Here is a 12,497-nt window from a genome sequence, read left to right as displayed (position 1 = left end):
AATTTCCTAAGTGTGCATTATTATTATTATTATTATTATTATTATTATTATTATTATTATTATTATTATTATTATTGTATTATTATTATTATTATTATTATTATTATTATTATTATTATTACAGTGCAATACTAATCCTAGAGTAGTAACAATGCAAACAGTATGGAAAAGACTTTGAAATATACATTATCTATAATCTATATAATTTGATTCATATATCATCAATATTTGGCATAATTCATGCCATCATTTTCACATTATTTTTTCATCACTTATTGAATTTTTTGTCTTTTCTCTTTTGTTATTTTGATAAATTATAAATTTAATACAGGGGGAAATACTGTAGTAGTGTATTAACACTTTCGCGCTTTCCGCAAAGGTCACTCAGCCAACCGAATGTGCGCGCAGCGTTTTTATCGCTTAAGCGTAAAAACAAAAATGTGTATACTCTTTTTACTCTTCTGACCTTAGTTCTCATGCTACGTATTTCATTTTGGTACCAACGTGTTCGCAATAAAATTCTCTAGAAGAATATCAGTAAAAAAAGTCACGAAACGTATAGGGATACCAGCACCAAATAAATAACTACGAAGATGACTCGCCGTGAGCGCCCATCAGCAACAAAATGTTTTTACTCTTGGGATTGTAATCACCTCCACACTTATTCTACAGCGTTAATTTTGGTATCAATGGACTCGCAATGAAATTCCCAACACGGTGATATGAATATAAGCGTAGAATAATGATGCGGCCCGCCCGCAAGAGTGTGGGAAGTTGTGAAATTGTTACCCGGTATCGGTGACGGGACGACGCACGGCGCTTTGAAAGTTTATACTTATTTCACTCTCATGACATTAATTTTCTATGTACGTCATTCATTTTTGTGTCAATGTGTTCGCAATAGAATGTTCTATGTGCCCATAGGTAAAAAATATCAACAAAGCGTAAGTTAGAATAGCGCCAAATATAAAACAACGCTGGAACATATCAGTGAGCGTCAAACACACACGAAATGTTTTTACTTTTGTTATGTTTGTCAAGTTTATACTTGTTGCACACAGTTATTTTTGGTTGTATATTGATCGGAATAAAATTCCCTAAACAGACATATGCATATAATACATGATATGGGGGAAGCATTACCAGTATAAACGGCTAAAGTCACCCACCTGCAACCCGTTTGGGACAAAATACCATTTGATCGAAGTTATCCACACCTTTCATGAACTTATTGTACCATGCAGCCTAGTGGTGAGAAAGAGAGCCTCATAGCGCGCAGTTTGAAACAAACCCAAAGTAAATCGGATAGAAATTGAATTTTATACAAATATTTTAAAAGAGGACTCAACTTTATGTCCACTATGCGTTAGCGTTAGACGAAACGGGACGCGCCGGCGCGTCCAGATAGCGCGAAAGTGTTAAGAGGTACTGTACTGTATCTGAATGTTTTTGTGATGTATATTGCAGGTACAGGAGATAGACAGCATGGGGCTCAATGTTCCTCAGCTTGAAGTGAATAGTGTGCCTTTCTCCACACCCCTACGACACTCTCGATAAACAGTATGCATCTCTTTACACCCATGGAACATCCAGAATGAACAGTGCTGTCACTTTCCATGCCCATGCAGCAACCCTGATCAACAGAGTGCATCATTTCATGTGTATGTGGCATTTGGTAAATGCTGAAGTGCATTTTTTCTCTCTCACATCAAAATGACACCTATTGGTTGACAGTGCAAAGTTCTTCATTTGAAGTGACACCTACAGTGAGCACTGTACCTGTACAACTTCCCAGATTCATGCAACACCCATAGTTGCATGGTGTGCTGATCTCATCCAAATACTAAAAGTGAAGTATGATCATATGCATCTGAAATTCTGTGATTCAAATTATGTAATTCAAAGATTAGAATCAAATTCAGTACCTGTTAATCTATGATGTGGTGTAGCTGCTTTCTGCCACTATATCTAGTCCATCCAAGTGCATTAAAAAATACATGCATTATTATATTTAAATACAGTATTGTTTAGCCCATTAACATAGCAAAATTTTCTTCTTTTACCATATGTAGATATGCAATAATTAGAATTCAAATAACCTTATTAACAATTATGAAATTCTTGTATTCTGTCATTAGCTGTAGAATATTTCTTGTAGATAATTCTGAACTGCTGAAAGTCTCCCTCACACTCGGATATGATCAACAAAGCCTTATAAAATTATCTTATACTATACTGTATTTCTCTCTGTGTTTAAAAGCTGTCCCAAATTTAAACACTGGTATCAAAATTCTATTCATGTGCCATTTATTTTTTTACAAGCTACGGTACATAAGTTCATACAGTACAGTAATCTAATTTGAATAGGTGTCCAAGCTGACATTGTCATAAAATTATAATTCAAGTGAATATTCAAGCTGGCTAGTAACCAAATCTTATTTCTTGTTAGCCTTATAGTTGCTGAGAAGTACCAATGTGAGAGCAGACTGTATTAACAAATACAAATTTTGCCTGATTGAATACAAAATAAAACAAAAATCCTTATAAGAGAAACAGCATCTGTAAATAAGTCAACTCTCATTGTGGTGTTTCTCTGGAAGTCTGTTATTAAATTTTATGCAGTATAAAAACTAGCGTTGAATATAATGAAACGCCATTTTCTGAGTGAGACCCGGTGGCTCCCCGGAGCTTATCCAGGCTGATATGCTAATGTCAGACTTTGGCATCAGTCATGTGTTTGGAGTTCTCTGTGTATGGAGGCCTAGCTACCAGGTACCATGAGCCAGAACCTGGCCCCATCAGAGAGGCAAGGGGAGCAATGATCTGTAGAAACCCCCTGTGTGGTTGGAAGCATTCTATGTCTGCCATCAACCGGGTCAGGCACCCAGTAAGGTAAGCTTCCCAAAACAAACCCCTATTCTGGTGAAAATTGCTACCACAAGCAATTTGGTAAGCAAGCTACCACAAGCCGAACAAGTGGATAGAACTCCCCTAAAAGAAACGATCAAACACTCATGACTTTACACATTGCCACACCACTATCTGCGCCGCTCCCCCTCCTCCCCAGGAGGGAGAAGGGAGAGCTTCAGACCTACCGCGCTGGCTATCCACCATCAGTTCTGAGGCTGGATGTCAAAAAACGTGAAAAACCGCCGATTGGAGGGAGGGAGGGAGGGATGCTGGGGAGCTTCCGAGGTCTCACCCAGAAAATGCCGTTTCATTATATTCAACGCTGGTTTTCTGGAGGGAGCCCCTTCGGCTCCCCGGAGCTAACTACCCACAGAGGAAATAAGAGGGACGTATCCGGGAGGCAGTCGCCGCACACTCCCCAACTCAAAGTCGAAACAACTGGCTGCAACCACCAACCCAAGGCAACATAGGCCCGAATGGGCCCAGGAATGACCACAAGATATCAAGCTGCCAGGCCCCTGTACAACCGCCAAAAGCCCTGTGCCCGAATATCTGCCAGGACATGCCGCCAAGACGGCAGCAAGAGCAGCAAATCTGCGAACGCCATGGGCATGGGGATAGAACACAGGCTGGCTAGCCTCAATAACACTGAGGATGACCTGGGAGACCCTCATCCACGAACAGGAAAGAAGGGAACGGGATAAACCCAAAGCGCGTCCTGGACACAGAAGCCATGGCACGCAAAGAACAGCTGAGGGCCGCAACCGGACACAAAACACGATGCACCCCTGGCCCAACCAACCAAGCACCAACAAACCAAGGACCCCTCCAGAAAGTAGCAGTCTCATTTTGTGCCAGAAAAGAGGGAGACGGCTGCAACCGAACAAACCTATTGCCACAACTGAAGGCGTAGAAACCCCTGCACCGGAGGAGAGCAGGAAGCTCATTGACCTGATCCCAAGAGGCAAATGCCAACAGGAAAAGAGCCTTTGAGAAACAAACCCAAACCGAAGGGGCCACAGCCAACCGAGGAGGAGAAGAAAGCGCACACTGTCCAAAGACCAGGACAGCTCAGGCAGCGCAGATGTAACACCAAGATCGAAAGCAAGCTGAAGCGACTCCACCAGCGCCGCACAAAACGAGGCGACAGTATGCGGCAAGGTGACGGCCCCAAGCCTCCTCCAAAAAAGACAAGCCAACAAACGCAGCCACCTAAGAAGGGACAGAAGGAAAAGGAAGGACTGCCAAAACACCCCATACTGCCGCCAAGAAGAAGCACGCAGGTGGGACACCACCAACCGAAGGTGAGAGACTCGAGGCAGAATCTAACCAGCCCCGTCAAGGTTTATTTGAGCCTAAGAAGAGGCAGAGCCGCGGGAAGATCTCGGGTGCGACCACCGAGCAAGCAGAGCCGGAAACCCATGCTGGCAAAGAAGGAGATAGAACATCTGCCGAACAGAAAACTCCCCAACGTGAGCGAGGTCACCAGGAGATCGGAGACTACGGGTCCGATGCAAGACTCCAGAGAAAGGACACCACAAGACCCTTAAAATGCCTACAGGCAGGGCAAGCCAGGAAAACAGGAACCCAAACCTCGCAACAGGAGGGCCAAAAGGCACAAACAAAACACACAACAGTGTGTAGGAGAAAACGAGAAAAAGACCAGAAGAACAGCCCCAGCACCAGTGGCCAGGGACAAGAATGAAGCAGGAAGATGAGGAACGAAGAAGGCATGCATCATATCGGGAACGAAAGGGACACGACCAACCCACAGAGGTACAGACCACGTCCCAACAAGTCACGCCAACAACACAGAGTCACAGGCCCTGTCCCAACAAACCAAACTGAAGAAGGTGCAAAGTTTGCCATCAGACTAGTACGCAAACCGAGGGGTACGTGCAACAAAGACAGACTACTGAACACAAGTGCACATGCCCCATGCAACACAGGCGGAAAGAGCGCCCAAAGGAGCCAAAGGAATGCAAGAAAGAAACATTCCAGTGGCAGAGTAGTAAACAAATGGAATGCATGAGGAAGGGAAGTGGTGGAGGTTGACCCCACACACAGCTGCAAGGACAGACATGACAGATAGAGCCCAGGAGATGTCAGGGAAACGACAGGGGAGAGGCAGGATGAAAGAGCCAAAGCTCAACCCCAGGAAGCACAACCAGAGGCGGACAACTAGGCGAGGACAGAGAAACCAATATACATGGAAGGGCCAAGCCAGGCACTACAAGACGGGAAAGGAAAGAGGCACCCTAGATAAGACCACGAAAAATGCCACAATAAATCCACAACACGCATCCCCAGGCACAAAACTGCAGCAAAATGTCACCCCCACATCATCGTGACACAGGAACAAGTACCACATGTCACTGTGGTACATGTTACTAATGCACATGTTCATTAGGCAAAGATGTGGTGGAGGCTAACTCCAGACAAGTTACAAATGTAGATATGATAGAGCCCAGCAGGCCAGGGACAATGCACACCAGGCGATCGATGGCTGAGAGGCGGGAGGAAAGAGCCAGAGCTCAATCCCCGCAAGGACAACCAGGTGAGTACAACTAGGTGAGTACATAACCTGCACGTCAACCATTGTACCTCGTAACATGGATGAGGTGGGGTCCCTAGATCGACTCGAGCATGGGTTGGACATGCATATGAGTGAGACTGGACAGGTAGAAATAGGAGCTGCCACGTATGGGCCAACAGGCCCTCGGCAGTCACCTGTGTGCTGACGATCTTATATACTGTATTCGCATCCAAAAACCACGAACCAGCGCCTGGCTGAAAGAGACGCCAGACCGCAGAAACTCACCTGCGGAACGTAGGCACGAATGTGTCACGACCCAACGTAGCCGAGATCCCGGGAGCACTGCCAGGGGAAGAAGGCCAGAGCCGCACACGCAGGAGAGCAGGGTAGAGGTGAAGGAGGCACCCCATACCCATGACACAGGGAAAACCCCGGCGTCCTCCCTATAGCTGCAATCCAGAACACCCCAATAGCTACAGAGCACGGACTGGAGAATTAAGTAGAGCGAGAGGCGAAGCACCCAAGAGAAAAGGATGCAAAACACCAGCACTGGTGCACACCGCTCAAATGAAAACAAACTCCCACGGCGCATGCGCAGAACATGATGTCCGAACCGCACAACCCGGTCGGCGGAAAGGTGCCAACTAGAACTACTTTAGAAGAAAAGTTGCCATACAGTACATGACCCGAGTGAACTGCTAAATAGAAGAAACAGCCCAACTCATGGGACAGGAGCCAAGAGAGGAGTAAGCAGTGACAACATAGCTGGCTTATGAAAGAAGACAATGAACCTAATCGGGAACCCAATTGGGCTACAAGTAGCCCAATCAGGCATCCCGGACTAGGAGTATGTAAAGAAAACGAGCAGTGCCAAGACAAAGCATGGAGAGAAGAGACAGCAACAAAAGAACGAGACAGGACCGAAAACCAAGAATAAGCACAGAAGAGGACCAACAAGCCCTAGAAAGGACCGGAGGGAAGCCACGCCGAAAGACAACAGACGTTCCAAGAATACGGGAAGTAGTGAAAAACCTTCCCAAACCCTCGAGAACACACAGATGCAAGCACAAGTCACGAAAGCACATAAAGGCACAATCACACCCGAGACCAAAAGTCATGCAGAACCCCAAGAAGAGGGGAACGTAACGGAGAAGACCCGGCCCAAGAAAAAAGGGGGAATAACGGAGAAGAGCACCCGCCGACAGGACGGCACCGACTGATTCAAGGGACAAGGAACCAAGCCCGGGGAGGGGCCAACGCCCAACAACTCGTACGGGGAGGGGAGAGGAAAAAACCCACTCCAAATAACTCCAAACCTCGCCCAGAGGGTAGAAAATCCCCCGCGGGGTCCAACGGGGCCCTATACGCCCCTCAAGTCAGCCCCTCCCCAGCCCCAGGAACTCACACGGCAGGCCCCGGGGCCGAGCCATCCCCCCAAAACCCCGGCCTCGCAAGAAAAAACCGGGGCAGCTGCGAAAATACTAAGGAAGGGAACCCACTGGCAGACTCATACAACACGGCTGGAGGAACAGGCTCAAATGCCCCCGTCGCTACCCCGGAAGGGGAATTCCCCGAGATCGCCCGAGTCTCAAAACCAACGAAGCCCCGCCCCGACCCCGAACCCACAGACGGTAAGGATCCGGATGCAGATAGGAAGGGGGTACCAGACTAGACCACAACAGGGGAAAGACAAGGGGGCATGGAAGGAAGCGAAGCAACCAACACCCCCCAAGCCCCAACACCAACCAAAATGGGGCAGCCTTGGGGCTTACGGGGAGCAAAACAACTGAGAGCATTGCCACCATCGAAACTCATCGTGCAACGCCCGTGCTGCCTGCACCCGCATAGCCAGCATAAGACTGGGTAACTGAGTCACAAACAAACAAACAATCAACAAAACTTGCAGGACTCCGGGCCGAAGATGTCACCGACCCCACAGGCAGCAGACGAAGGCAAAGACAGAGAAAGAGTCATCCGGAGACAAGGGGACAGAGCAACCCTCAAACTCGCTGGAAGCGAAGGGGGACTCCGGGGTCACATCCATCGGAACCGCGCACCCCCAGGGGTTTCCCAGGGTCCTGAGCATTTATTATAATAGGACTCGTGCTCAGGTAATCCCAGACAGGGTACTGCTAACCGGCACCCAAGTCTACCAAACAACCTTCTAAGAACTGAACCCCCGAGATGTGTACACTCACGGGGACCTAGCAGGGAAAACCTCCGGAAGAAGGAAGAATACTCAATACACTCTGGACACAGGGAGCAAGAACAAAGGCAGACCCCCCTCCACCAGGCAGACAAACAAAAAGAAAAAGAAAACCCAGCAAGAGGAGAGTGTATCCTGGCGGAACAGAGCTGGCTGCCATGATTGGTGAAAACAATCTGCACCCCACCAGTGCAAACTGCCCCTAACCCTAAGGCAAACAAGGGAGACAGAACACCTGAGCACACAAAGGGCGGCCGAAAACCAAGCAGTAAATGGCCTAGCAGGGGCAGAACCCAAGGAACTTGTGGAAGGTGGCCCCAAGCCCCAAGAGCAGTACATACAGGGCACCTAGGGAAGGAAACCCTAGGGACATGCAGCCCAAGTACTGGTGAATCACTCCCGGCTCATTCACCACCTAGAAGACAGTCACTACACTCTAGGTACAGTGCTGAAACAACCACTGGAGCCAGAGCACACGACCTCAGCCTCTAGCATCAGCCAAAGAACTGATGGTGGATAGCCGGCGCGGTAGGTCTGGGGCTCTCCCTTCCCCCTCTCGGGGAGAGGGGGAGCTGCGTACACAGCGGCGCGGCGACGTGTGACGTCATGATCGTTTGCTCGTTTCTTTTAGGGGAGTTCTATCCATTTGTTTGGCTGGTGGTAGCAATTTTCACCAGAATAGGGGTTTGTTTTGGGACGTTTACCTTACTGGGTGTCTGACCTGGTCGATGACAGACATTGAATGCTTCCAACAACATGTGGGTTTCTATAGGCCACTGCTCCCCTTGCCTCTCTGAGGGGGCCAGGTTCTGGCTCGTGGGCCCCGGTAGGCCCATAGAACTCCATACACATGACTGATGCCAAAGTCTGACATTAGCATATCAGCCTGGATAAGCTCCGGGGAGCCGAAGGGGCTTCCCCCAGAAATTTTGTATAAACTGCGTTGTCATTCTACAGTATATAAACATTTACGGTTTATATAAAGTTTACAAATATCAATTCTGTTATGATTGCACATCTCATCTGCCTCAACAAATATTGACAATAGCACATATAATACCAGTGCAGCTTATTTTATGACATAAGTCTTGTAAGACTTCAAAACTCTTTCATTTCTGTTTTTTGTTTTAAGGTAATTTTATAAATATATAAACACATTTATACCTGATTTTATGCTCTTAAAATGTGCCTAAAGTCATTAAAGCCATATATTTTAAATTGAGTTTTAATTGGATAACATAATTTAAAGTTTAATGACTAAAGGGTTATCATTAAGAATCACCCAGGAACAGAAATTGTCTGACATTTTGTGGTGATTACCAGTGAACCAGCAGATGCATATACAATATTATATTTATAGGACACAGCTTAACTGTTGTGAATATTATAGGACACAGCTTAACTGTTGTGAATATTTTATTACGAAAAATCTTGCAATGAGTAAAGACAGTTCCCCAATTACGAACAAGTTACGTTCTGAGACTGTTTGTAAAGCAGTTGTTCGGAACGCGGATCGAGGTTTTCCATAGGCACTGTACTTGTAGTCGGTCTCAAGCCCATTGTTGATGTGATGATGTGCAGTGAATTTTTTAATTTTTGTAACTAGCTCATCAAGACTGTAACTTACATAGCTAAAGGAATTGTGTAGTTCAGTCCCTGAGCCCGTTATGTGCCTCTGTAACTCTCTCCACTACCACTCACAAGATGGGTATGGGGTGCATAATAAATGATCTATACTTAAACCATAGGCACAATGCTATAAATGGGAGATGCATTCCTAGGCCAACAAAAATCTTCACAAAACTAATATTTTGGGGATAGATAATATAAAAAACCACAACATTATTTACCTTTAATGATGGAGTTATCCTGCTTGTCAAAGTTAGCTAATTTTTTAAGAGTGAAGTGGTATAATTACATGAATAAATAAATGAAAATACAGTACATGTACACTGTATTGGTGGTCTGCCATTTTGTTATTTGCATCACAAGCAAATGCCTCTGCACCCTCCTCCTATCACCAGCCATGCCCCCATCCCATACACACACAGCCCCACACCGGCATAAATAGGAAATACACTCGCCTACCCTTCCTCCCATTGGGCTATGCAGACAATTTTGTACTCCGCCATGTAGCTACCACATGAACGTTCACGCTGCTGCAAAATTCAAAGGGACTCTCCAGCGAGTTAGTACAATGATTTTTCCATGAATAGGGTACATGGGGACCTGGAAGAATGTTCGTATGGATGAATGGTAGTAAGGAGAATGTTCGTATGGATGAAAGTCTGACATAGCATATCAGCCTGGATAAGCTCCAGGCTGATATGCTATGTTGATATGATATGCAAACATTCTTCTTTTATCAAGGAGAATATTTGTAAAGCGGGAACTCCCTGTATACATTATATAAAAATGCTCTGATGAGCTGTACACTGTTTACTTTATAAGTAAATCTTATTCTGACCTCTGGTTAGGATCTGCCACATTTAATGCAGGTTGGCTTTATTACCTGATTTACCTAGATTGGAAATATGTAAATGTCACCTATTTAAAAAAAAAGGCAGAAAGAGCTCAGCAGAAAAGCATCTGCAAACTCATGGAGGGAATAATTCCCTACCTCACCATGAGCAATCTAGTAAAATCAATGTAATGTGCGATTGTTAATTAAAAATATATCCTACCTTGCAAACCTGATCACACTTTTCAAAACTGTAACCACCTATTCAGAAAGAGGATTTCAGGTAGGTGTAGTAAACAAGGACTTTGCTAAATCTTTTGATAAGGTACTGTGCAACATGAAAGACTAACAAGGAAATTACAGGCACATGGAATAAATGGTAAAATACCAGAATTATAAAACAATGGTTAAAACAGAGACCAAACGGTCATGCTAACCATAAAATAAATCTGACTGGAGAAATGTGGTGAGTGGGGTACTGCAAGGATCCATTCTGGCCCTAGCCTTTTTTGTCATATTCATCAAACTAAATTAAAAAATGATTTTTTTCATTGAAAAGAATGTGTATTTAAAGATCATAAGGGTAATGTACAATTGTGCGGAGAGGAGTTACACAAACTAATGAAGTTTTTTGCATAAAATGCACAAATCGTTTCAGGCAAAACTTAAAATAATTTAGAAAAATTTTAATTAAAAGTGTGAAGGTTTTAAACAAAGGTTAAAGGTAAAGGTCTTAAAAAAAGGGGTAAAGTGACTTAATATCTACCATATTCAAAGATCTGAGTAAGGGTACCGAGTGCTGTCTGGGGCCAGTTAGATATTGTTCTAATAGCAGCTTTTTGTTGAATAATTAGAGGACGTAAATGATTTTGTGTAGTAGAACCCCAAGCACAAATACCATAATTGAGATAAGGATAAATGAGAGAGTAATAGAGCGTCACCAGGGCAGGGCAAGGCACATAATATCTGATCTTAGAAAGAATGCCAACAGTTTTAGAAACTTTTTTGATAAATTTAAAATGTGTCCCTGGAAATTCAGCTTGAAGTCGATAAGAACACCAAGGAATTTTCCATCTACTGTGTTACTAATTTGGATATTGTTAATTCTTAGATTAATTTGATTTGATGATTTATTGCCAAACAAAATATAGAAAGTTTTGTCAATATTAAGGGTGAGTTTCTTGGCAGTTAGCCAAAGATGGACTTTATTTAATTCAGTGTTCACTGTGACATTAAGAGCAAGTGGGTCAGGACTGAAGAAAAGGAAGGTTGTATTGTCAGCAAACAGAATTGGTTTGAGGTGTTGAGAGGCATTTGGAAGATCATTAATGTAGATGAGAAAGAGAGAGGGCCAAGTATGCTGCCCTGAGGAACACCAATGTTGATGGGTAGGGTGGGAGAAATTGAATTATTCACAGAAACATACTGGAGCCTGTCAGTAAGGTAAGACTGAAGATATTGGAGGGAATGACCTCTGACTCCATAATGATGTAATTTGAGAAGGTTTTGGTGGTTGACAGTGTCAAAAGCCTTACGTAGGTCAACAAATAACCCAACAGGGAACTCATTTTTATCAAGAGCTGCATGTATGAAGTTAATCATACTAATAAGTGCATCATTAGTGCTTTTTTTGGGTATGAAGCCATATTGGCTGCAAGAGCTAAGTATATTGTGTTTGGCTAGATAAGAGTAGAGCTGCTTGTAGATTAGTTTTTCAAACATTTTTGACAAGTTTGGCAGAATTGATATAGGTCTGAAGTTGTTGACATCAGTGAGATCACCACATTTGTGAACTGGGATTACTCTTGCTTTTTTTTTAAATATCTGGAGAGGTTTGGAGTTCAAGTGACTTGTTGTAGAGTAATGCAATGGCAGGAGCTAAAAATCTGGAGGCTTTTTGTAAATTAGAGTTGGTATCTCAGCAAGAGCACTAGACTTAGTTTTAAGGGAAAGGATTATCTCATTAACATCAGTGGAATTAGCAGGCGTTAGGTACAGAGACTGGAAATTTACTACCTGTAAGGTAGTCCTGAACGTTAGTACGGGAGGATGGAATATCATCAGCAAGGGATGACCCAATGGATGAGAAGAACCTATTGAATTCAATAGCAGTATCAGAGGCTGAAAGCAAACCATCATTATTGGACAGGAGTATTGTATTTTATTTAAAATCTTTTTTGATCCCAATATTTGTGAAATAGCGCTCTTATGTTTTTTTAATGTTACCCTCTATTTGGGTAAATATATTTTCATAGTATTTAATTTTGGTTCTCCTAATTATTTTAGATAGCACTGATGAGTAATTCTTTGAAAATTCTTTGAAGACGATTCCTAACCTATACTTCTTCTCAAGGTCATGTTTTTTATTAATAGATTTAAGTATC

At 43.9% G+C, this 12,497-nt stretch overlaps 2 protein-coding genes across 2 annotated transcripts in view; both read left to right on the top strand.

Annotated features, from left to right (window-relative positions):
- LOC138355570 (plasma membrane calcium-transporting ATPase 4-like) overlaps positions 1-8,870 on the top strand; it is a gene marked incomplete at its 5' end in the record, with an annotated part of 85,348 nt that extends 76,478 nt beyond the window's left edge. The window contains 1 exon segment of the mRNA XM_069310847.1: positions 1,468-8,870.
- Positions 4,612-6,666, top strand: LOC138355644 (uncharacterized). The gene is made up of 2 exons (XM_069310962.1): positions 4,612-4,686; positions 6,292-6,666. Exons 1-2 carry the CDS (start codon positions 4,612-4,614, stop codon positions 6,664-6,666), a joined length of 450 nt encoding a protein of 149 aa, XP_069167063.1.
- Positions 8,871-12,497: the final 3,627 nt, after the last annotated feature.

The sequence above is a fragment of the Procambarus clarkii genome, chromosome 68 (assembly GCF_040958095.1).
Source record: "Procambarus clarkii isolate CNS0578487 chromosome 68, FALCON_Pclarkii_2.0, whole genome shotgun sequence".
NCBI classification, from domain to species: Eukaryota; Metazoa; Arthropoda; class Malacostraca; order Decapoda; family Cambaridae; genus Procambarus; species Procambarus clarkii.
This window is presented reverse-complemented; position numbering and strand designations above follow the sequence as displayed.

Excerpts from the sequence above, each read along its gene's own strand:
- LOC138355644 (XM_069310962.1), top strand. The coding sequence starts at position 4,612 with ATGAAGCAGGAAGATGAGGAACGAAGAAGGCATGCATCATATCGGGAA. Across the intron at positions 4,687-6,291 it reads GACACGACCAACCCACAGAG|GAGTATGTAAAGAAAACGAG; the intron begins GTACAGACCACG and ends ATCCCGGACTAG.